The sequence below is a fragment of the Capra hircus genome, chromosome 5, assembly GCF_001704415.2.
Source record: "Capra hircus breed San Clemente chromosome 5, ASM170441v1, whole genome shotgun sequence".
NCBI classification, from domain to species: Eukaryota; Metazoa; Chordata; class Mammalia; order Artiodactyla; family Bovidae; genus Capra; species Capra hircus.
The window spans coordinates 637,675-664,905 of record NC_030812.1 but is presented as its reverse complement, the minus strand read 5'-3'; the positions used below and the strand labels follow the sequence as shown (position 1 = coordinate 664,905).

Genomic DNA, 27,231 nt, shown 5'->3' with positions numbered 1-27,231 from the left:
CACTTCATGGCAAATAGATGGGGAAACAATGGAAACAGTGACAGACTTTATTATGGGGGGCTCCAAAATCACTGCAGATGGTGATTGCAGCCATGAAATTAAAAGACTCTTACTCCTTGGAAGAAATGTTATGACCAACGTAGACAGCATATTAAAAAGCAGAGACATGACTTTGCCAACAAATGTCCATCTAGTCAAAACTATGATTTTTCCAATAGTTATGTGTGGATGTGAGAGTTGGACTATAAAGAAAGCTGAGTGCTGAAGAATTGATGTCTTTGAACTGTGATGTTGGAGAAGACTCTTGAGAGTCCCTAGGACAGCAAAGAGATCCAACCAGTCCATCCCAAAGGAAATCAGTTCTGAATATTCATTGGAAGGACTGATGCTGAAGCTGAAACTCCAATACTTTGGCCACTTGATGCAAAGAACTGACTCTTTGGAAAAGACCGTGAGGCTGGGAAAGATTGAAGGCGGGAGGAGAAGGGGTCTACAGAGGATGTGATTGTTGATGAACCAACTCAATGGACATGAGTTTCCGTTAACTCTGGGAGTTGATAATGCACAGGGAGGCCTGGCGTGCCACAGTCTATGAGGTCACAAGGTCAGACACGACTGACCAACTGAACTGAACTGAAAAAGTGACTCAAACTTCTCACTCACAAGGAAGGATATCTGGATATCTGAGACTGCAATACTTCTCTCCTCTTCCATGTCCCCTGTTAGGTGTGTGGGTCCTGACTAGGTCACTTCTCCATGCTTCCCATCAAATTCCATTTGGATCTTTCCTTACAGCCTTGGTTGTAGAATAGTTTCTGCCAGTGTCTAGATTGTTTTCAGTGAGAAATATTTTTTTATGTATTTTCAGGGGAGGTGAGCTCAGCATCCTCCTACTATGCCCTCTTCATCTTCCTTACTGATATTTTATTTTAATTTTTCTCTACAGCTACTTTTTTAGGAATATATTTGTGAACAGTGTCCTGAAATTTCTCAGGATGTGCCTTGACATGGAATATTTTATCTGTTATATTTTGGGGGGACACTCTGTGGATGCTTTCAATGTAGGACATGTTCTTGAATTTGTTATTGGATGATTTCTTTCCACCATTTTCTTTATTCATTCTTTCTGAAACTTATATTATTTGAATGTTGAACTTCCCTTGTTGATTTTCCAATTTATTTTCTTGTTACCTTTTGGTCTACTTATGAGGAGATTTCCTCATTTTTCTTAGTTTTTCCTTTTCTAAGATTTCCCTTTTGTCATATCTGCAAACATATTTCTATTTTTCCAAGAGTTCTTTCTTATTCTTTGTTTCCCTTATCTGCAGCATTTCTGTTCGTGTTTCAAGGGTAACATGTCTTATTTCTCTGACATATAAATATTAGTGTTTTGAGGTTTTCACCTCCCTGCACAGTTGATTTATTTGCTGTTTGTTTTGTTTTCTGCCTTTCATGTCAGCAGCTTTCTTTGTTGTTTAGGGATCCTCGACTATATGTTTATGTTTAAGTTGAAGAACTTAAAAGCTGATGAAAATATCTGAAAGGGTAGTGTGCATTCTGCATCATGGACAATAAGCTTAATGGTGGAGATATGGCTGCCTGTTTCCTCAGGAATTCCTGATGTCCATATTTTAAAACTTTTCCCTTTTGCTGGCTGGAGTCTCTGGGAAAGATGTTTCTAATCTTCTGCATGAAAGCTGTAATTCTAGCTGCCAGTTTTATGGGGACAGACATGTCAAAGAGGCTGAAGATTTCAATATTTGGTATTCAAAAGTCCTCCTTTAAATCTCACTTCCCACTCATCTGGAATTCAGTATGGGTACACTTCCAGTGACTGTGTTGGCATCTTCTAGTGCAAGAAATTCTGCACTGTCCACAGACGATAAACTGCTAGTCTCCTGTAAGAGGTGAAGTCTTTCTGCTGGAGGGCGGCCATCTTGGAGTCTGTTCTGTACAAATCCTCAAATGAGTCTTCTCTTTTGCGCCCCTTGCGCATGGTAGTGACTTCGGTTGTGTCTGCCTCCTCACAATTCCTTGGACTGGAGTTCATCAGGCTTCTCTGTTGATGGAGGTTTCCAAGCAGGAATACTGGAGTGGGTTGCCATTTCCTTTTCCAGGGGATCTTCCAGAGTGGGCCCAGGGATTGAACCCATGTCTGTCATGTCTCCTGAACTGGCAGGTGTTCTTTACCTTTAGCACCACCTGGGAAGAGACAAACTTCAGCAGCATCAGAATCTGGTGCCACTACTTCCAGAATTCTTGGATACGGGATCTGTGGAAAGAAATGATTGGCTTCTTAACTGTCTTCACTGTTGCTTTAGATTCAGCGTTCTTGATATCATGTAGTCATTTGCCACGCATCCATCAGTTTTCCAGATTCCAAAATTTTTTGTTGCCTCCTTGCTTGTTGGGTTTGTCTCCACAGGTTAATGGGTTTCAAAATTTTTTTACTGTTATCTTGGTGAATTCAAGAAAGAACAAGAGTACATGAATATTTTCTATCCGGTGTCTTTAACCAGGTATTCCTACTCATCTTTCTTTTTTTAAAAAAATTATTTTATTTATTTTTTATTTTGGCTGAGCCTTGTGGCATGTAGCATGTGGGATCGTAGTTCCTTGACCAGGGGTCAAAACCCATGCCCCCTGCAGTGGAAGCACAGAGTCTTAACCACTGGACAACCAGGGAAGTCCCCTATTCACCTTTCAAGTAAATTCTTTAACCACACTTTTCACTACCAAAACCTCTATGGTAAGGAAAGTGATGACTGAGACTTCCACAGGATTTGTCTTACAAATGGCATTTGAAATGAGCCATTTTATCATCCTTGAAGGGCTTCCCAGGTGGTTCTAGTGGTAAAGATCCCATCTGCCAATGCGGGAGAACTGAGACATGGGTTTGATCCTGGGTCAAGAAGATCCCTTGGAGGAGGGCATGGCATCCCACTCCAGTATTCTTGCCTGGAGAATCCCTTGGACAGAGGAGCCTGGCAGGCTATAGTCCATAGTGTCACAAAAAACTGGACACGACTGAAGTGACTTAGCATGCATGCAGGCATCAGCCTTGAAACCATTCCTTTCCCTAGGATTTGCAACTCTCTCACTCTTGAATCCCCCACTTCTCTTCATTCCTCATCCCTTCATAGGGTCCTCTTTCCTAGTCCATACTTTTTAATGTTAAAGTATCCCAACATTCTTACCTCTGTCTTTTCTCTTTTGACTTTTTGCTTATCTGGGGTCATTTTATTTTTCCTCATGGTTTTGATTATCTCCTTACGATGAGAGATTCATGAATCTCTATCACTGCTGACTCTTCTCTTGAGTTGTCTTTGGTATCCAACTTTCTGCTCTTTGTTTTTAGCCTCAACTTTAAAATTTTCATAACTAAGCTTGTCTTTCCTCCAAAACTGTTTTTTCTTACCTTCCTGTCCTTCACTGTGAAAGTAGCTAACGTTGCCTCCATTTGCACATTCATTTCAGTGCTCTCGACCTACACATGGTCTTTGGAGTCTTTTTAAAGTTGCTTGTAACCTCTTAACTCCTTGATTAATGATTAATTAAAATCTAAATGCAGGCTTATTTGATATCTACATGAGTGTCATGACATTATTGTTTAAAAAAAAAAATGCTTTAACAGTAACCAAAAGTTGTCTTGGATGATTGTCTTATCTTGGATATTTTAAAATACTTTACATGACGGTCTGAATAAGACATACTCTAGAGATGATCTGAAACTGTCCTTCCTATGGGACATCAATATTATCATTTAAGATTAATAGAACACATTAGTCATTCAGGGTCAAGTTTAAAACCTTTTGTCTAAGGAGAGGCCTGACTTCAGGATCTTGGTGCTAAAACTTAGCAATTCATCTCCTGCCATGAGGCTGAGAACAAAGACAATTTTTTTAAGGTATTTAGAGTACCATATGGGGCCCTTATGGGGCTCTGGGCATATGGAATTAGAGATGTGGAAATAGTCTTGAGGATTATAGAAAGAAGATTTGGCAGAATAATAAAGGAAGGAAAATTACATCTTGAACACCCTTTCAATCTTTATCAAATTATAACAATTTAAAAAATCATTTAACCGTAAAAGAGTATAACTTAATTAGATCCACTAACTTCTGGAAAATGACAAAGTATGAATTATAAAAATCTATGAAAGGAAAGCAAGTCAATTTAGGACTGGCCACACAAAGAACTTTAACTTGGACTAACCAAAGAAAAGAATCTGTCTCAGTGATATACCTTATTTATGGCATACTTTGACAAGAAAGATAAGTTTAAGAAGGTCAAGAGTTAGATCTTAATGTATCTTGTTTTAATGAAAAAGTCCATCATTTGTAATCAACACATTGATTGTATGCAAATGTATATGGTTGCAGATGCTCAGAAACAAAAGGTTTCCTTAATTAAACACTCTACCTCCTTATGTTTTGATTACATTATTCATTTGCTTCACAGAACAAATGTGAATTCCTTAATTATCATTATATTAATTAGTGAGGTTTTTCATAATATAGAAATCTAGAGAATGATTAATGAAGGGAAAAAGAGAGAAAAGAAGCTGAATTTCTCATGAGATTTTCTGTTTGTAAAATTTTCTATGTATTTCCCTCTTGTTTAAAGATGTAACTGCCAGTGCTTATTTTTTGAGTATCTGTTAGGGTTTAGAAGATTAGTCAGTGTTCTGCAGGTCTTTATGGACTGGCTACCAAGAGAATAAGTTCAACAGTCATAGCAATTACAAATATGTTCATTTACTGAGAATTTACAAAATGCAGTCTTGTGCTGAGCGCTTTATATGTAGATATCTTGTGAAAGAAGTAAAACACCTTTCCTTTTCCTGAATAATCCTCCCGTCAACTGTTTGTATGACTGACTCCTTTATTTCTTCACCTCAACTGAAACGCTACTTCCCAAGGAGTATCTTCAAAGTAGATTCTTACTATCATTGACATTCTTGATAATTTGTCCTTTTCTTTCATTGTTATTGTTGAGGTGCTAAGTTGTGTCTGACTCTTGAGACCCCATGGACTGTAGCCTGCCAGGCTTCTCTGTCCATGAAATTCTCCAGGCAAGAATAATGGAGAGGGTTGCCATTCGCTTTTCCAGGGGATCTTCCTGACCCAGGAACTGAGCCTGGGTCTTTGGCATTGAAACGTATTCTTTACCGTCTGAGCCACAGGGGAAGCCCATTACTTAGGGAAAAGCAAAAATAATAATATCTATTTATTGATTAACATTCAATATTCACTAGATATGGATCATAGTATGAGAGATAAGAAATTGAAGAATATAAACCCTAGCTAGTAGAAAGAAACACTAGTAGAAAGAAAATGAAAACAGACTACTAACTAATAGAGAATACTTAAATTGAGTTATGGGGAAAATGCTGTAAGAGATGAGAAGGAAGAGAATTGCTTTACAATGTTGTGTTGGTTTCTGCTGTATAATAATGTGAATCAGCCATAAGTATATGGTTATCAGCTCCCTCTTAAGCTTCCCCCACCTATCCCATCCCACCCCTCTAGGTTGTCACAGAGAAATCGACTGAACTCCCTATTTTTAAGGCAACTTCCCACTAGCTATCTAGTTTACACATGGTAGTGTATATATGTCAATGCTTCTATTTCAATTTATCCCACCCTCTCCCTCTCCTGCTGGGTCCACAAGTCTGTTCTCTACATTTGTGTCTCTATTCTTGCCCTGCAAATAGATTATTCATTATCATTTTTCTAGATTCCACAAAGTGTTAGTCACTCAGTCATGTCTAACTCTTTAGCCCACTAGAATCCTCTGTCCATGGAATTTTCCAGGCAAGAAAACTGGAGTGGGTTGCCATTCCTTTCTCCAAGGGATCTTCCTGATCAGCGATTGAATCCACGTCTCTTGTATTACAGGGAGATTCTTTGTGCTCTAAGCCACAAGGGAAGACAGATTCCATATATATGTGTTAATATATGATATTTGTTTTCTGCTTTCTGACTTCACTCTGTATAATAGGCTCTAGGTTCATCCAACTCAGTTCAACAGACTCAAATTCATTCCTTTTTGTGGCTGAGTTGTATTCCATTGTATATATTAATATGTACCACAACTTCTTTGTTCATTCATCTGTCAAAAGACATTTAGGTTGCTTCCATGTCCTGGCTGTTGTATATGGTGCTGCAGAGAATTTTGGGGTACCTGTACCTTTTTGAATTATGGTTTTCTCAAAGTATATGCCTAGTAGTGGGATTGCTGGGTCATATGGTAGTTTTATTCCTAGTTTTTAAAGAAATATCCATACTGCTCTCTATAGTGAGTGGATCAGTTTACATTACCACCAACAGTACAAGAGAGTTCCCTTTACTCCACATCCTCATAGGACGAGATCTATTTTAAAAACATGTCATGAGTTAAGAGTTGAACAGATCTGACTTTATCAGTGATTATTGATATAGGGAGAATATTTGAGGCAGGAAGAATGGAAGGAATAAAAGGATATATAGAGCTGATAAAGTCAGAAAAAGTCCTTATTGATTGGCATGGATGGTATACATTGGGAAGTCTTAGGAATTAAGGTTAAAAGGGGAGATTAGGAGACTGGTGCTCTTCAAGGTGTTGAAAGGCCTCAAATATGAGGAATTTATATTTTGTTTAGGAAACAGAATTATCAAAGGTTTTTGTTAAACATAAGGAGTTTTTAATTGATTACTTGTTCTGACTGTCCACCATAAAGTAGAGAGATGAAGATTACATCGAGGGAAAATTCTCCATGGGTCTCTCACACTGCTGTATATCTTCTGAGCGGACATTGAAAACTTTTATTTTGGATAGGTTTTCAAGAATGTCCTTGGAAATAGATAGTGTGGCAGAGGGATTTTAAAAAGGAAGATTTTAAGAAATTGGCGTTTCCTAACCTGAGTCTCTCAGTGTGATATAAACTAATTATCCTCAACATCCACCTAGACTGCTGGGCGTTTCTCCTTTGGGACTTGGGGATCCAAAAGAACCAATGAAAAAGAGGCTCATAGAGGTTGCTGTGCCGTGAGTTATAAAGACATTTGTCTCTGATTCAAGAGTCTTGTTGCTGTCAACTGCAACAGGCTAGTTGGTTAGTTTGAAAGCAGGGTGAAACATCAGAACCTTCACAGTTCATGACAGACTGAAATGTTAAGATACCTGGAGACAGCTAATGTAGTAATTTAATAATGTACAATATGGTTTCGGCAGTGGACTTGAAGCTAGAAGTTTTCAGAGATGGAATTCACAAATGTGTCAGTAAATTGGAAGAAAGAATTAAGAATAATATTTTTGAGTCTCAGTTTCCCATGCAATGATGCTTGTTTCATTAAAAAAATGGGATTAAGGGAATGGGAACATAAGCCACAGAATGGGAGAAAGTATTTGCGAAACACAGTATCTGACAAACGATTGTCTCTAAAACCCTAGCAATAAGAAAACAAACAACCCAAAGAACAACTGAGCAAAAGATCTGAAAAACACCTCACAACAGATCTATAGATGGTAAATAAAAGTATGAAAAAGGACTCATATGTTGTTAAAGAATTGAACATTAAAACACAGTGAGATACTACAACACACTTATTAGAATGGCCAAAATCCAGAATACCAACAACACCAAATGCTGGCAAGGATGTGGAGAATCAGCAGTTCTCATTCATTGCTGCTGAGAATGTAAAATGGTAGATCTACTATGGAGGATAGTTGCCAGTTTCTTTCAAAACTAAACATATTCTTACCATATGATCCAGCAATCATGCTCCTTGATATAATTGAGTTGAAAACTCCTGTCCATATGAACACTTGTACATAAATGTTGATAGCAGCTCTATTCATGTTGCCAAAATTTGGACACAATCAAAATATCTTTTGATAGGTGAATGGATAGATAAGCTGGTATATCTATACAATGGAATATTAGTTACCATTAAAAGGAAATTAATTATTGAGCCATGAAAAGTCATGGAGGAAATACACATGCACATTCTTAAGTGAAAGAGGTCATTCTGAAAAGGGAACTCTGAACTGCTTTTATTCACAACACTTCTGTTACCAAATAATGGGTTTTTTTCCTCCCCACACCAACCAGTTCTCCAACTTTCCAGACACCAGAGATATCCAACAACTCTGTTCAGTTCTGACATTAACTACTCAAAGTTAGCACAAACTCCGGGGGTTAAGGACTCACTCTCAGCATGCCGTGCCCCCTACTTCAAACGCTGGTCACTTCTGAGGGACTGGGTTCAGAAGTCCCCATATGCCTTCTTCAGGTTTTATAATTTGCTTATGTGACTCACAGAACTTAGGAAGGCACGTTCCTTAAAATTGCTGGTTTGTTATAAAGGATACAACCCGGGAGCAACCAAATGGGAGAGATATACAGTGGAAGGTACTAGGGGATTGCTGTGCACAGAGCTTCCAGGCCTGCTCTAGTCATGCCGCCCGCCCAGCCCCTCAATGTGTTCACCAACTTAGAAGCTCTCTCAATATCATTAGTTAGGGGTTTTTACGCAGGTCTCATAAGATATACATGATGGGTTCAATCCTTAGCTATTGATGATCAATTCAATGTCCAACCTCTCTTCCCTCCCAGAGGTCAGGGGTGGGGCTGAAAGTTGCAATCAAGCCTTAGTCTCTCAGGCAACCAGATACCATCCTGAAGTTATTTAGGGCCCCCCAGTCACCAGTCCTTTTATTAGCATACAAAAGACATTGTTATTCTTCTGAAAGTTCTAGGGGTTTTGGAAGCTGTCTGCCAGGAACTGGGACAAAAGCTAAGCATATATTTCCTATTACGCCACAGGATCAAACTCTGCAGCATTTTGAAAATGGCAAGACTGTATGTAGAGTAAAATAATCAGTGGTTGCCATGATTTGGAGTGGGGGAGGGAAAGAGGATGGGTTAGTGGAGTACAGGGGATTTTAGGGCCATGAAACTATTGTGTTTGATACTTCAACGGTGGGTTGGGTATATGTCATACTTTCACCAATATCCATAGAATGTAAACACAAAGAGTGAACCTTAATGTGAACTATGGGCTTTAGTTATTAATAATGTGTTAATAGTTAACACACCAACTGTAATGAATGTACCACACTAAGGCAAGATGCTGTTAATAAGGGAACAGGTGGGGTCAGGGGTTTTCTCCGTCTTGGTGACGTTGCTAGTACCATGTTGTTCACAGTAGGATTTGAGTGGCATCCAGGATCCTCTCTTTCTCTCACCTTCAACATCAATTTTAGCTCTAAAGTGTATCTTGAATCCAATTGTTTCTCTTCCTCTGCACGTTCAACCTAGACAAACCACCATCATCTTTTTCCTGGATCACTGTATCATGTCACTTTAACTGCTTAAAACTTGCTGTGTTAATTGGCTAGGGCTATGATACCAAAGTACTGCAGACCAAGTGATTTAGGAGAAATTAATCTTACAATTCTAGAGGATAGAAGTCTAAGATCAAGATATTGGTATGCTGATTTCTTCTGAGGGGCTTCCCTGGTGGCTCAGAGGTTAAAGCGTCTGCCTGCAATGTGGGAGACTGGTGAGGCTTCTCTCCTTGGCTTGTAGGTGGTCTTCTCTTTGCATCTTCATGTGGTCTTTCCTCCATGTATGTGTCTTAATTTCCTCTTCTTACAAGGATATTAATCATATTGGATTAAAGTCCACTTTAGTGACCCCATTTTACCTTAACTACCTCTTTAAAGGGGACTTTTTTGGTGGTTCAGCCATAAAGAATCCTCCTGCCTATGCAGGAGACACTGGTTTGATCCCTGGGTGTATTTGTGTATTTTTTTGCAGCCTCAAGTTGGTGGAATATAAGGTTCATAAGAGCAGCCTCATTTTCCTTTTGCAGCATTGTATCCTGGCACATATGGGCATTAAAATGTGCCAGTCACTGTGCTAGGCAATAGGAAGGTAATGGTGAATACAACAGATGCTCTTTGTTATTATTAAAAAATGAGTTATTGTATTCAGGTAACTTACTGTTTAGTCATTCACTCAATAAATATTTATGGAACACCTACAATATTCTGAAAGTGAAAGTCGCTCAGTCATGTCCAGGTCTTTGTGATCCCATGAACTATACTGTTCATGGAATTCTCCAAGCCAGAATACCAGAGTGGGTAGCCTTTCCCTTCTCCAGGGGATCAGATCAGGGATTGAATCCAGGTCTCCCACACTGCAGGTGGATTCTTTACTAGCTAAGCCACAAGGGAAGCCCTATGTGAAGAACTGACTCATTTGGAAAGACCCTAGTGCTGGAAAAGATTGAAGGTGGGAGGAGAAAGGACCACAGAGGATCAGATGATTGGATGGCATCACCGACTCGATGGACATGAGTTTGAGCAAGCTTCGGGAGTTGGTGATTACAGTGAAGCCTGGTGTGCTGCAGTCCATGGGGTTGCAGAGTTGGATACAACTGAGAGACTGAACTGAACTGAACTGTATCCTGAGCCCCAGGGACAGGTAATAAACAATACATACAGAAAATGTTCCCAATATTCTGAAGTTTCCATTCCAGAGAGGAAAATTTCAATCGGACAAAGAAATATGTAATCCAATGAGTAGAGAGGATGAGCCATCTCACTCTGCAGATGAAGAGGATTCCCCGGAGGGGAGAGGAAATGGGAAGGCACCCAGTTGGGGGCACATTTGGCCAGTCCAAGGAGCAGCATGGAGTCCACTGTGGCTGGAGCAGCCTGAGCGAGGGAGAAAGGGAGGAGGAAATGAGGTCAGCGAGGCAGCCAAGGGCCCATCTTGTGTGGCTTTGGATTTCATCTTAGTTGTGATGGGAATCCATTAGAGGGTTCAAAGCCTGGGGGTGACATAATCTTTTACTGCACAGAGAATTGCTTTATGAACTATTTCCTGAAAGCTCTTTAGGGGATTGGCTGAGACTCAGTGGTTCTTGAGAAACTTGATATTTCTGGCTGATACTGCTTATACATCAGGTCCTGTACTGGTAGCTAGAAATACTGGAATATGTTCCCAGATTTGCACATTCCTTTCAGATGGGCCTTAGCTAGGCCAGGGTTTTTGGCTTAACAATACCTCTTCACACTTGTGCATCCAAGAAAGCATGAAGAATTAAGAGGAAAGAGAGCAGAACACTTACAGTAATTCTCTGGCTCGCTGAAGCTTCAAGTAGAGCATGCAGAGAAGGTTTGGGTCCTTTCCACAATTAAACACAATCGGTACCCTTTCCTTTGGAATAGTTTCTGGAAGTTTAGTGATTAATGTAGGTAGAATTAGGAGTCAATATGACTCCATGTAGGGCCTCCCTGGTGCCTCAGTGATAAAGAGTCTGCCTGCAATGCAGGAGATGCAGGTTTGACCCCTGGGTCAGGAAGATCCCATGGAGAAGGGAATGGCTACCCACTCTGGTATTCTTGCCTGGAGTAATCCATGGACAGTAATCCAGAGGAGCCTGGAGGGCTACAGAAAATCAGACAAGACCTAGAGACTGAGCACAAGCATGATGGCTTCATGTAAAGTGAAACAATCCCTTAATTTTGTTTTACCCACAGGCACTTACATGACCCCAAGAGTAGCTTATTTTAAAAAGTTTTGACCTCCTCACATGGTTGGCCTATGACTAAAGCATTTTTTGAATCAATCACGTTGTTAATAAATAAGAATTACTTGGAAGTTCAAGGAAGGACGCAGTACAGCCTGAGTATAAATGAAAAAAAGGGGCTAGAGGAGATTTCTAGGAGAAATGGCATAGTCCATGCTCGTTTCTGGAAAGATTTCATTTGGTTATTGTATCCTTAAAGATTGCATTTGAATAGTGTGCTTTTATTTGATATGGATTGAAATTAGGGTGATCCATTCATACGGGCCAAGAGTAAGGAAAATGTAGGCAGGCCCTCTTGTTTCTAGGTGTTAGGCCATAGAATTCCTGGGATATCTATTTTGTTTGCCTTCTTACATTAAGAAAGGCTTTCCAAGTGTACAAGGAAAATCTAAATAGGACTCTCCATGGTTAAAAAAAATTCAAACCAGGGTTTGAGTTCTTTTCTACCTGAGCTTATAAGGGATACATGCTGTTGCCTCTTATAAAGATGTGAAATGGAAGTTTGAGATTCCCTGATAAGCGATTTCTTATAGTTATTTCCTGTTATGTACTGTCTCCTGGGAAGCAGAATAGACATGCAATTCATTCCCACTGTGTGAGGTTGAATGCTGCTGCTGCTGCTAAGTCGCTTCAGTTGCGTCCGACTCTGTGCAGCCCCGCAGATGGCAGCCCACCAGGCTCCACCATAATTTGGAATTAGTCACTTGTGAGGTCCTAATAAAGTAAAATGTCTATGTTTATTTCTGACTAGTCATGGAAGAAGCCTGTCACATTTTCTTGGCTTCTTTAGTTTGAAAATCTTGTGTCTGATACAAACATTAAACATGCTTGTATCAGACAGCCTATTCTTTTATTTTTAATCCCCCCCCCCATGATATATATTTTTTCTTTTTAAATTCTGTGTTGGTGGCCTCCAGTAACTTCCCTCTTAACCACTGTTACTCCAAGAGCCTAATTATACTGGCAGCTAATGTGTACCTGTGAACTGTCCACACAAAGGCTGATTCAGGAAGAACTCATGGGAAAGTACATTGGCATTTAAACTGTACATTTAAAAAGCAAACAACCAGGCAAATATTCAGCACACAAATGGAATATCCAGTGATCCTGGGCTGGTGATTACGTAGCTGTGTTTTGCATTCTTCATTCTCTTGTTGAATGTCATCTGTACAAGGGCCCACATCCCAGTTTGGAGAGAAGAATGACCTCTGAGAAATCAGCTGGTAAAATCTATAGAAATGGACCAAGAAAGCAGTCATGTTTAAATGAAGAATTTTTGAATTATCTAAAATGCAATGAAAAGGCAATCTTGGAAGCAGGACTGAATTATAATTGAGTGAGTGAGTGAATGCTAATTTGCTTCAGTCATATCCAACTTTTTGCTACTCTATGGATTGTAGCCCACCAGGCTCCTATGTCCACCAGGCTCTTATGTCCATGTGATTCTCCAGGGCAGAATATTGTAGTGGGTTGCCATTTTCTCCTCCAGGGGATCTTTTCCATCCAGGGATCAAAACCAAGTCTCATGTTTCCTGCATTGGCAGGTGGGTTCTTTACCACTAGCAGGACCTGAGAAGGCAGTTTGGTAAATGGATACCTAGTCAATTTTGATGTCTTCTTATCTAGGGCTAGACTGTGATCACATGACAGGGCATGAACTGAAGCGAGTACAGGGCAAGCCACCTGGAGGAGAAAGAATACGGTGGTGCATTACTGTCATATTGTGGAAGAAGAGGGTCTTTTGGTGGATTTAGTCTTTGGATTCCTGGGTTGGTTCTAGACTCACCATCAGCCTACCAAATCTTGGCTATATGTCTACTGCCTCCTTTACTGAATTTATTGTTCCCTCCTTACACCATGAAAACCCCTGTGTGTGCTCTGTCTTCTCTGTTGCTTTCTGAAGGAAATGGCAACCCACCCCAGTATTCTTGCCTGGGAAATCCCATGGACAGAGGAGCCAGGCAGGTTACAGTCCATGGCATCACAGAAGAGGCAGACACGACTTACCAACTAAACAGCAAACAATAGTTGATGCACAATATTATATGTTTAAGGTGTAGAATATAGCGATTCACAATTTTTAAAAGTCATATTTCATTTATAGTTATTATAAACTATTGGCTATAATTTTTATGCTGTATATATATCCTTTTAGCTTATTTATTTTATGTATGGTAGTTTTTACTTAATCCCCTACCCCTATACTGCCCCTTCCCCTTCCCTCTCCCCACTGGTAACTACCAGTTTGTTCTCTATATCTGTAAGTCTGTTTCTTTATGGGAGAGGATTTTATGATCATCCTGTATCTCTTGCTAGATGGCTTGATGGGCTATTTCTTATGATGAACTAATAAATTGACATTCTGGTTCCTGTGAGATAATTTAAAGGGAGTCTGTTCTAAGAAGCAGATCACTTAAGGAAAGGCTGGCAAAGCTGAATTTAGGGAGCTGCCAGGCCAAGGACCAGACCCCAAGCCCACCCAGTAGCTGGCCTTTTTCTCAATGTGCTGTAATTTTTACAAATACAAAAGGAATATAAACACTGCAGTGAGGACTAATAAGAATTCATTGTTGTTGTTGTTGTTCAGTTGCTAAGTCATGTCCACGACCCCACAGACTGCAGCACGCCGGGCTGCCCCGTCTTTCACTATCTCCTGGAGATTGCCCAAACTCACGTCCATTGAGTTGGTGATGCTATCCAATCATCTCATCCTCTGTGAATAAGAAATCATAGGTATCTCTAATCCATCATGCTCAGAAAACAGATTTTTAATTACCATACCATTTTGCTTCAATCTTTACTTAAAAACACAATAGATTTTGGTGATCCAAAGTCTGTATTCTAATACATACTTTCTTTTTTTTTTAACTTTTATTTTTATTTTACTTTACAATACTGTATTGGTTTTGCCATACATTGACATGAATCCACCATGGGTGTACATGCGTTCCCAAACATGAACCGCCCTCCCACCTCCCTCCCCATAACATCTCTCTGGGTCATCACCGTGCACCAGCCCCAAGCATGCTGTATCCTGCGTCGGACATAGACTGGCGATTCGATTCTTACATGATGGTAAGAATGCCATTCTCCCAAATCATCCTACCCTCTCCCTCTCCGTCTGAGTCCAAAAGTCCGTTATACACATCTGTGTCTTTTTTGCTGTCTTGCATACAGGGTTGTCATTGCCATCTTTCTAAATTCCATATATATGTGTTAGTATACTGTAATACATACTTTCATATTTTTCTTTATGTGACCTTTATTGGTTATTAATTTTATGTCCAGGTGAAAATCCAGGATATTTTGGAATAAAATACCCATAAAAAAGGAAGAATATTAGTACCCATTCTTCATAAACCATATTGCTACTTCAGATTGACAGTTTCACTCACATTTTTTTTTTTTTTTGAGCTAGAACTAATACTGCAAGTAGATATGTTGGTTTCAGAATGTCCTACAAAGGAGAAGAGGGATCATCCTCATACCAGATGCTTCTTGTTCCTGGTGAGAATATGCAGAATGTTTGTATAAGCCAGACTCCATAAGCACACAGGATAGGAAGCACAGAGCACTGTGTTCAAATGAAAGCATAAGAGGAATGTTGGTCTCTAGAATGCTGGAATTGGATCAGAGGACAAGAGCCAAGCTTCTGCTCTTATAAAAGGGATCGTAAAACCCATAAATGAGCAATCTTGATTTTCCAAAAATAAGAAAAAAGGTTTTACAAATGAAGTGCTAAAGAATACCAAAATTTTCTCTTCACTCCTTTTAGAACGCATGACTCATCACCTCATGCACTTGCACGTTCACACCTAAGCACAGTCATAAGGAAGAGAAATTTCAGGATCATTTTTCTTGCTACTGTTATCAGCCTTTGAAAAAATGAGCTGAAGACTCACAATGCCAAATATGCCCTCTAGTATAGAGTGATGGTGATAATGGGAGGCTATATAAGATGGAAAAAAAAAAGTAATCTTTTCTCTAAAACATGTGGCTTGGTTTTTCAGTACCCACTCCACTGACAGGGGCTTCCCTGGTAGGTCAGATGGTAAAGAATCTTCCAGTAATGCAGGAAACCCAGGTTCGATCACCGAGTCACAAAGATTCTCTGGAGTAGGAAATGGCAACCCGCTCCGGTATTTTTGCCTGGAGAATCCCATGGACAGAGGAGCCTTGTGGGCTACAGTCCATGGAGTCCCAAAGAATCAGATATGACTGAGCAACTAACTCTTTCACACTTTCCACTGACAGATGTATTGGTTAACTAGATGTTTGAAGCAAGAATAGAAACAGGAAGTTGTCTTCCTCTCTGGTGGTGTAAAATTCAAGAGATTGGAGCATTTTTGTGTTGTTCAGTGCCATACCCCAGGTCTCAGAATATAGTGGGTATTCAATAGATATTTGCTGAAAGAATAGTCAACTAAATAGTAAGTTATCTGAATATGTTAATTAAAAAAATAATAACAAAACATCTGTATTTGTTCACATAGTAATGAGGAAAAACTTCCTTCTTAAACTATTGTTACCAAAATATCTGGTTACTCAAAATATCTAATTACTCTCTATATATGAATATATATACTAATATATATATTATATATATAATACTAGATTATATACGTATGTGTGTATATGTGTATCTATGTACACACATATATCTATATAATCTTCCATGAAGGCAGGGATTTTTATCTTTTTTAGTAAGCTGCAGTCCTTCCAGCTCCTAGTATCATGCATGGGACATAGAAGACATTCAAAACATTGGTTGAACGAATTATTAGGCATATGTTGTAGAGGAAACATAGTGATAAGATTATGGACCTCTTATTAATGTCTGTTTTCTGGTTTACACCCCAAATGGCCTAATTTGCTTGATGACCTAGAGGAAATGCTGTGTAGGGTATCTGACTGTTCTATTCATGCCCTTTCGTCTGCTTTGAACACAGGGAATCTCTCTTTTTTCTGCGCCAGGGTTCCCATACCGCTAGGAAAACCTAGTTTAATACAACTGCTTTGTGGAGAGTCTTCATGATTATTCAGATTTCCGTCCTCATCCTGCTTTACTTGACGCAGTCACTGTATGAGATAATACTTGACAGGATTAGAGCATTAGGAAAACTTTATCTAAATTTACTGAGACTTTCCCTTCTGCTCTACAGCTGTCATTTCTTGTGATATCCCACTCTTCATTGTTTCTCCTTTCAGACCTGGCCTTTCCCTGGGTCTAAGAGTTACTAGTGACACTCTCCACCCCACTCCTGCACCTGCTGTTTGTCACACTTAACTATTTTATATGACAATTTCTCCAGATCTAAGGTGCTAATTGACTCATAATCATTCCATGTAACCCGAGAGGTGGTTTATGCAAGTGGGCAGAATACTGATCTGATCATCATGAGAACTCTTTTCTAGAAAGAGCTCTGCCAGTTTCGTGAGCTTGGGCTACTCAGTCTCTCTGCGATTCCCTTTTCTCATGTGAGGATTTATCTAGATCATTGTTTCTACATAGATCCATGTATATGTCTTTCAAAAATATGTTCTGAGGTCACATTCATTTGGGAATTGCATGTATACACTTTGCGGGGCTCCCAGGTGGCTTAGTGGCAAGAATCCACCTGCCAATGCAGGAGATGACAGAGACTAAGGGTTCGATCCCTGGGTAGGGAAGATCCCCTGGGGAAGAGAATGGCAACCCTCTCCAGTTTCTTGCCTGGGAAATCCCATGGACAGAGATGGGGGTTGAAAAGAGTGGGACACAACTGAGCAACCGAGCACACCCCCACACACCCACCTACCCACACCACACACATACACACTCTATCACCTACTTGAACATTAGCAAGTTAAGATGCTGACAAGTCCTGGAATAAAGGAAATAATTTACTTGGCAATTGACTTTTATTGTGGGGAGAGGAAACATCTTGGTAGTTCCTTTGAAATTTATGAAGGAGTCCCAGTTGAACTTTCTAGAAGTCTTGGCTGTAATCACACATCCCTTTATTTTCCATGCTAGTTGCTGTGGGCATAGAGATAAATAAATAAGTCAGGATCTTGGCCTTTCATGCATAAAAATCAATGTTATAAAGGACAGTGATTTTAGACTAAAGATTTGTTCATATTTCAGTGGCATAACAACTGAGAAGCAAGGAGGTCTTCCCAGAGTAGGGGCAGTGGATAAAGAAGAGCAGGTTTCCACAGGTGAAACGCCAGCCGAGCTGAGCACCAAGAGGTGTTGCAATGACTCACCAGGCAGGGTGTGCTGCATGCTGCTGCTTCAGTCTGTCTGACACTTTTGTGACCCCATGGGCTGTAGCCCACTCTTCTCCTCTGTCCATGGGGATTCTCCAGGCAAGAATACTGCAGTGGGTTGCCATGCCTCCTCCAGGGCATCTCCCTGATCCAGGGATCCAACCTGAATCTCTTGCATTGCAGGCAGATTCTTTACTATGTGAGCCATCAGGGAAGCCCTCACCAAGTAGAGGAGGTAGGAAAGAATATTCCAGGCAGAAGGAACAACATGCACAGAGGCATAACATCCCCAGGTATATTCTAGGCCTGTGAAATAATTCTGAGGTTATGGAGTCTAAGAGTTGTGGTTACCGAGGGAGAGAGGAGCAGGAGAAAGTTTTGGGAGATGTTTTAAGTCTCATTCTGTGAAGTCTGAAATTTATCCTGTAGGTAACAGGAAGCCATCCTTAGAATGGTTTTTAATCAGTGGAAGTACATGGCAATAAGTATTTTACAAAGGGGATTATGGAAAGACAAGAGAGAAAATTCTGGCATGCTAAGACAGATAGGAGAGGGATGAGACTGGTAGGAAAACAAGTTATGATTTTCTTGAAATGTCTCAAGTAAGAGACAATAAAGAGTTGAATGACAGTGGCAAAGGATGAGAAGTAAGAAACAGGTTTGAAGGCAATTTAGGAGCTCAACAGACCATGGGAAATGCTCGGATATGAGGCAAAAAGAGGAATACAAAATGACTGTGTAGCATTTGGCCTGGGCAAATGTTGGTAATTATAAAATCTACTAAGATAGAAACAGTGAGCTATTTCATATAGATTTTGTATTGGACTGAGGATTCTATTACACAGAGTAATTTTCCTGTAAACACACACATGAATTTTCTTTTTGTTTCAGGGTTCAATAATAATTTAACCAAAGACTATATATACATAGACATATTAAAGGAGATTCAGCATCTACAGAAAAATCTATTTCAAACTGAAATTTGATAGGTACTCTCAATACATTCTTGTCAATAAAACAGCATTTTAATCTATACATTTCTTTTGATTTTACCTCTAAACGATAGATAATCATTTCTAGGATTGTAAATCCATCTGTTTTTCATTCAGTCAGCAACTCTCTTCTTTTAGCCATGGATAGTTTTGTATACATTAGTATCTCAGTAGAAGTTTGTGAAATTATTTTTATTTTCTAGGAGGAAACTGCTCAGGACACCAATAATTTCATGATTATTCAAATGTTAAGCCAGTATCTGTGTGTGTGCTCAGTCACTCAGTCGTGTTCTACTCTGTGCAACCTCGTGTACCGTAGCCCACCAGGCTCCTCTGTCCATGGGATTTCTCAGGCAAAAATACTGAAGTGGGTTGCTATTTCCTCCTCCAGGGGATCTCCCCAACCCAGGGATTGAACCCACATCCTATGCATCTCCTGCATTGGCAGGCAGATTCTTTCTACTGGCACACCTGGGAAGCCCTCACTATTTTTTAAGTAACCCTAAATTTGGCCTTAACTCCAAATATTATTGCCACTATTACATTAAAAATTTAACATTTAGGGAATGGGATTTTTTAAAGGCATCTTTATTTGTCATTGAAAAATTAGAAAAATATTCTTTTAAGTCATCGCATTTTAAGAAGTCCATGCTTGTTTAGTGTATAGAACTTCACAAAGATTTAAAAGAATAATTTTTCCCAACAATCTTTTGAAGTATAGAATTCTTTGACTGGGGGGAAAAGAACTCCCCTTTAGAAACAGGATGTGGAAATTAGCATGACCCAAACTGTTTACACAAAAGCAGTCTACACCTCCCTGATTAGGGCAGGTAATTTTGCTTTTACCTGTGACAGCTGCCTTTTATTAGTACTGGAAACAAATTGTACAATCTATGATCACTGAACTATGACTACCTTCTTATTCTCAATTTTCTGTTCAAGAGGACCAGGGTATACAGAAACTGAGTTAGTGGAGAGAAGTGTTGTTAGATACAGTTTTTCAGAGGAAGAGAAGTACAATGCCAACTAAGCTATCAGAATGGCTACATGTTGGAAAATGACTGCAGTAGTGACAGTCAGAGAGTAACTCTTAGAACTTTTTCCCTTTACTTCATAAAGAAATAAAAATTAAAAAGCTGAGCAGTCTTGGGATGGACAGGGCAACTTCTCCCTCCCCATTTCCCTTAGCTGCAATGCATTTAAGGCAGCTTCATGGGATTGTTTTGAATTAAATTTTGAAGCTTTGGAAGGCAGGTCTAGGTAATGGTTGTTCTCACTCTTCTGGGGTTAAGGATAAAGGATTGCTGTAGCTAAGCCTGAAGACTTTTCAGATTTCTAAATGCATTTTGTTGCATCGAGAACGAATTTTGTACTCTTGAGAAAAGGCAGTGCAAAAATGAGGTGACACACAATGTCCCTTTATCTCAGGGCAAAACAATCTCATTTCCCTGTAGTGGAAGAGGAAGTGTAGGGGAAGTCAGGTTGTGTTATCTGAATCCAACAACGCTGTATCACAGCTGTGTCCTTCCCTCCCTGCTCCAGCCCTTCTCCCTTAACCTAGTAGTTACTTTAGGGGAGGCAGTTTTGGAGAAAGGATCATAAATATTCTGACCCAATACCCCAGGAGCCATGGCAAGCAAAAGAACACACCTGCCTAGAGATAGTCCTTGTGATATTTAAATGTGTGGGTTAATTCTTTTTATCCACTTTATTAACCAGATTATCACTCTCCCCCCTCCACTTCTTTGCTTTTTATTTTTGCTTTGAAGCTGTGAGTGCAGAAATCTCTGCAGGCAAATTACTCCAGAGCCATCACAGAACAATCCTAGAAGAAACAGTTAAACTCACAGTATCAGGATTCCTGAGCCTTTTCCAACATGGCAGGTGTAAACATCTGTATAAAATGTTCTATGTTTATCTTCAACTTTGTGTTCTGGGTAAGTGTTTTTCTTGTAATTATCTATTTTATGCAAGAAAGGGGATCTTGATACAAATAGCATAAATGAGAACAGACTGCACTAGAGAAATAGGAGGAGGAGGAGAATATATTTTCCATTGACTTGTTAGAACCTGTTTGTTCTTTCTTTGGTTATTTCAGTAATTGAAAAGGAGACAATGACCCCAAAAAGGGCACCTCAGGTTCTGTGGGGATAAACATTTCATAAATGTTTTGATATTGTTATAAAACAATCACAGAGGAAAAAAATATCCCTTAACTAGAGGACAGTTCTTAGTTGTATATCACGCAGTCATCCTTAGTTTAAGGACTCTGAGAAAAATCTGATCTGATTCCACCTGGAGCCCAATTCCATAATTCTAATCTTGACACCTGGGTTAGAAACAGATGAATGGTAGGGTGTAAAGACGTCAGAAGAGGATCACTTTCAAAGGTCCAAAGAAAAAACAATGGTCATTCTAAACTTGGGAGAGAAACAATAAAATTATTTAATCATGGAAAGATTAAACTAAGCCACTACTTTTGAATCAGAAATTTAAAGCTAGTATTTTGATGTATTATCACCTCATCTTTTAATCAATAAAGTTTGTGTTTTAACCAACTCTTACATTTCTTTTGAAAGTCTACTGACATAAGAAATAACAGATTGATAAGCAGCATCTAACACTGAAAAACGGAAAAATGAGATATGGATTGGGATGTTGGAAAATTGATGTTGTCATTTGTAATATAAGTGGTGCCATTAAAGATTGTTTAAAAGTAAGTCAGTAGAAATAGCCCAAAATGCTTAAATAAAAAAAATTATTTTGTGTACTATATTGAAAAATGACTTATACAATATAAGCAAAAGAAAGTTCTATTTTTTTTTTTCACCTGGTAAATAGGCAGCTGGTATCTACATGTTGGTAAATTTCTATTTCCTATTAAAATAACGATATTCTTAATTAAACTTAAGTAGATGCATATAGTCTTACTGCCAAGAATGACTTTCAGTGTCAGTAGTCCTAATGAGTACAAGTGATATATTGTTAAAGTAAATAAGAGAGAATATAGATAAATAAAATAAAGAAGTTTTGTTCTTTGTGCTTCCTCTTTTCTTTAGAAAAATGGGCTGCTTTTGCAAATATTAAATGAGGCACATGAATACAGTGCCAGATTTTAGAAGTTTGTTCTGATCAATTTCTTCCCTTTGAAATATTTAAAATTGATTAAACATTGAGAGTAGAATATAAACAAAGAAATGCCTATGTGCTTTGGTTGGCTTTGCTTTTAAGTTTTTATTATGGAGAATCTCAAACATTCATAAAATATAAAAGGGTAATCAGTCCCATCAGCCAAGCCCAAGAGCCATGAAACCTTGGCCAGTCTTTCCCCATCGATATCCTCATATACTTTCCCCCCCGCGTATTATTTTGAAGCAAATCCTGGATATGCCATTTCATCTGTAAATACTTTAATGTATAACTTTAAAAGAAAAAGAATCTCTTTTGAAAAAAATGCAACCATCAACTAAATTAACAACAATTTTTAAATTGCTTATCAAGTATCTATTCAAGATTCAAATTTCCAGTTGCCTCACAAATGTTCCTCTTTGAATCTGAATACAAACAAAGTCCAAACACTGCGATGAGTTTATATATCTTTTATGTCAGTTTTCATTTCTAGGCTCTCCATCTAGGTTCATCTCCCCACTCTTCCCCCAGAAGCTTTATACAGTTGCATGTTTGGTTTGCCTTGTATCTTCCCTGACCTGGATTTTGCTGTTTGCACATCCATGGTATAGTTTAACATGTTCCCTTGTCTTCTACATTATCTTTAACTTAGTAGTTGCATTTGGCAATTTGATGAGATTCAGGTTATTATTTGGGGTATATAGGGGATAACTAATTTATAAGTAATATTTTGTTCTTTCATCAAAAGGTATATACTCTCTGACCATCTCTCCTTTTGTGATGTTAGTAGCTATTGGTGCTTAAGAACCTAAACCTGTTAGTTCATTAAGCGTCTCGGAGTGGTGATGTCCTATATTTATCATTCCCTTCATTTGTTAGCTGGAATACTTTCAACAAGAAGAGATTTAGCATTTACTAATTGGTTAACATTAGTGCCCAGTTTTTATTTTTTAAGATAGAAGCAGAAATGTTTTTACTCTTTACTCAACAGATTTCAAAATGAAGAGTTAATTTTCTGTTATCATACAGCAGTAATAAGCAAGTAGTTTTTTAAATATCCTTAAAAAATAAGAGTTAAATACTATCACCATTCTTATCCTCACTGGTGTGTAGTTTATTCCATTTTTGGCAATGGGAGCATCTTCAGTTTGGCTCCTGAGTCCTTTCTACATGGCCCTAATAACTCTGATAACTTCTTCATTATTTAGGATGATAAGATGTTCCAGGCTCACTTTCTTGTTTCCTGCCTCAGACCTGGAATCGGCTATTTCTCTAGGAAGTCCTGATACCTGTTTTTAAAAAGCTGCAGCCATTGTCTTTTTATGATACACAATATATACCAGCCATTTAAACAAACTGAAATAGAAATATGCTAATAAATATGCTTCTATTTTAATAACATGTTTCAGAGTCTTCAAACTAGTAACAATCCTCAAATTATAAAATAGTCAAAATATATCCCTGTTGTATAAAAACAGCATGCAAAATCTTGATGACTAGTGTAAATACATAAGAGGTCAGTGTTTCATTAAATTGCTTATCAGGAATTTGAAAGAGATCTGAATTTTAAACTGAAATGAAAAGGACAGTCTAGGAAATGGGTATGTTACAGTTCAGGATTATAAAGTTACAATGAGCGTACAAGTTGAGCTGTAGACATCTGCACGTGCTGTACCCAAACATTGTCACTGCTTTCCTGGAAAGCTGTGATTATTTTAGGTTTACCTCTATCTCTGCTTTCCTGATAATCAAGTCTTTCTGATGGTGTGGGTTTCAGTTAGATGTTTCTAACTTCCCTTAAAAGGCCTTGTTCTTCCCATCAGCATAGTGGTGGGATTTACAGTCTTTAGGTATCTTGAGGAAGAACAACAGTCATGAAAAGTGAAAGTGAAAGTTGCTCAGTCATGCCCGACTCTTCGCGACCCCATGGACTGCTGTCCATGGAACTCTTCAGGCCAGAATACTGGAGCGGGTAGACTTTTCCTTCTCCAGGGGATCTTCCCAACAGTCATAAAAGCTGATAACAACTTCTCAGCCAACAGAGGACATCAATATTTTCATTCAAAAGTTAGAGCAGGAAGAGTCTGTGAGGTTAGGGAACTCTTCCTATTCTATTCTCCCTTGTACTCCCAACCCAGAGTTCTCAGCTGGAGCTTTACAATCCTTCATAGGAAATTAGCAATTTGTCACATTTCTAATGTTTACTTAAGCAACTATTTCACAGTCCCACTGATGTGGTTTTCTTGTAGATATCCATGACCTTGTGTTTTCAAATGCATTCTTTCTGGTGTAGCTTTAGAGAAGCTAAGCCTTTGCAAAGCAGGGCCATATGTTGAAATAGCTCCAACATATGCATATGGTCATTTAAGCTAACATACCACTTTCTTTTGTGAGAGAACTTGAGACATGTCATGTAAGTGGGCAGTCATTTCTATTGGTTAGAATAAGCAATTGAAGAAAAATAAGTGAAATTAAAAATAATTTTTAATCACCCATGCTAGAGTTTGATGCAAATTAGAGTGAATGAGAGGTATGGTAGAGAATAGGTAAATGATAGGTGTAAAACCTATTTCTCCTATTGTGTTGAAACAGATAAACTGCCCACATTTTCTGACGGTCCTCTTAGGTCTGGCTTAGGAGTGTTTTGGATGCTTGGAGTATCTTAGGGGTCTGGTGCAAAAGAAACCTGGCAGGTTTCAGTCCACAAGGTCACAAAAGAGTTGGACACAACTTAGTGACTAAACAATGATAATGACAACAAGCATGGAACACAGGCCTGGAGCACACAGATACAGTGAAATCATTGCCAGAGGCAGAGATTGTGGAAAGGCCGGTTTTTCATGAAAGAAAGCAGAGTGAAGTAACTTTACTTAACCCAAATGGGGGAAGGTGAGAAGGAGGAGCCAGGCTATAAAACCAAATGTGTTAGCAGCTGAAGGAAGCTGACACATGAAAAGTTTTGAAGAGAGCAGAAGGATGTCAGGAATTGAGACAGTTCAGAAACCAACATTTCAATGTCATCCTTGCATTTTATATGGTACCTGGGCCTCTAGATTGGATGTGCCGAGAGCAATTAAAACAGTTAAAGCAGAGGAGGGGCTTTTGGTGGCTCAGTGGTAAAGAATCTGCCTGCCAGTGCAGGAGATGCAGGTTTGATCCTTGTGTTGGGAAGATCCCCTGGAAAAGGAAATGGTAACCCACTCCAGTATTCTTGCCTGGGAAATCCCATAGACAGAGGAGCCTGGTGGGCTATAGGCCATGGGATCTCAAAGAGTCGGTCATGACTAGTAACTAAACAACAGCAAAACAGAGTAGACATAACTATGAGATGAGATCCCTGAAAAATAAGGCACGATTATATCTCATTCTGACTGATGAAGTCCCCCAAGATAAAACTTGACCATGATGAAAATGTGTGAACTTTGTAAATATAATGGTTTCCTACCACTATGCAGTTAGCTTGGAACTATAACAATGACAAAATTCCTGGAGCCCAGAGGTCAAGAGTTGAACCTCAATTGTTTCATCACCAGTTGTGTGACTCTAGGGAAATTGGTTAACCTCTCTGAGCCTTACATTTCCTTATCTATAAAATGGGACTAGTAATAGTTTTAACTTTACGGGCTGTTGTGAAGTTTAGATGGGTTCATACATACAAGGAACTCAGAATAATGCTGAATAAATGTTTAAGAAACAGGTATTTCAGCCATCATTGCATAGGCAGTTTTATGAGATAGCAATATGAAGCCACTCTGCATTCAGTTCAGTTCAGTCGCTCAGTCGTGTCCGACTCTTTGTGACCCCATGAATCGCAGCACACCAGGCCTTCCTGTCCATCACCAACTCCCAGAGTTCACTCAGACTCGCGTCCATCGAGTCAGTGATGCCATCCAGCCATCTCATCCTCTGTCATCCCCTTCTTCTCCTGCCCCCAATCCCTCCCAGCATCAGAGTCTTTTCCAATGAGTCAACTCGTCGCATGAGGTGGCCAAAGTACTGGAGTTTCAGCTTTACCATCATTCCCTCCAAAGAAATCCCTGGGCTGATCTCCTTCAGAATGGACTGGTTGGATCTCCTTGCAGTCCAAGGGACTCTCACGAGTCTTCTCCAACACCACAGTTCAAAAGCATCAATTCTTCGGTGCTCAGCCTTCTTCACAGTCAAACTCTCACATCCATACATGACCACAGGAAAAACCATAACCTTGACTAGACGGACCTTAGTCGGCAAAGTAATGTCTCTGCTTTTCAATACACTATCTAGGTTGGTCATAACTTTTCTTCCAAGGAGTAAGCGTCTTTTAATTTCATGGCTGCAGTCACCATCTGCAGTGATTTTGGAGTCCAAAAAGATAAAGTCTGACACTGTTTCCACTGTTTCTCCGTCTATTTCCCATGGAGTGATGGGACCAGATGCGATGATCTTCGTTTTCTGAATGTTGAGCTTTAAGCCGACTTTTCCACTCTCCTCTTTTACTTTCATCAAGAGGCTCTTTAGTTCCTCTTCACTTTCTGCCATAAGGGTGGTGTCATCTGCATATCTGAGGTCATTGATATTTCTCCTGGCCGTCTTGATTCCAGCTTGTGTTTCTTCCAGTCCAACGTTTCTCATGATGTACTCTCATAGAAGTTAAATAAGCAGGGTGACAATATACAGCTTTGATATACTCTTTTTCCTATTTGGAACCAGGCTGTTGTTCCATGTCCAGTTCTAACTGTTGCTTCCTGACCTGCATACAGATTTCTCAAGAGGCAGGTTAGGTGGTCTGGTATTCCCATCTCTTTCAGAATTTTCCACAGTTTATTGTGATCCACACAGTCAAAGGCTTTGGCTTAGTCAATAAAGCAGAAATAGATGTGTTTCTGGAACTCTCTTGCTTTTTTCATGATCCAGCGGTTTTTGGCAATTTGATCTCTGGTTCCTCCGCCATTTCGAAAACCAGCTTGAACATCAGGGAGTTCATGATTCACGTATTGCTGAAGCCTAGCTTGGAGAATTTTGAGCGTTACTTTAGTGAGAAGTAAATTCCAATGTTGGATTTTGAAACAGAAGAAGAAATAAGATGGCAAGAATTATGATAAATCAAAAATTCTTTTATTATAAATTAGAAGAATGGAAAGCAAGTGGATTTTGAAGAAACTAACAGACTGAGATGCAAATCCCGAATCTACATTGCTTTGTGACCTGTTTTCCTGATAATGAAGTCTTTCTGAAGTTATGGATTTCAGTTAGATGTTTCTAACTTCCCTGAAAAGACCTTGTTCTTCCCATTA

General features: G+C 39.2%; 1 protein-coding gene across 1 annotated transcript in view; it reads left to right on the top strand.

Annotated features, from left to right (window-relative positions):
- Positions 1-27,231, top strand: part of TSPAN8 (tetraspanin 8) — a 65,737-nt gene that overhangs the window by 10,051 nt on the left and 28,455 nt on the right. The window contains exon 2 of the mRNA XM_005679711.1: positions 20,599-20,766. Within this exon, the coding sequence (XP_005679768.1) occupies positions 20,707-20,766 (60 nt within the window). The 5' untranslated portion in view covers positions 20,599-20,706. The remainder of the gene's footprint in view (positions 1-20,598; positions 20,767-27,231) is intronic.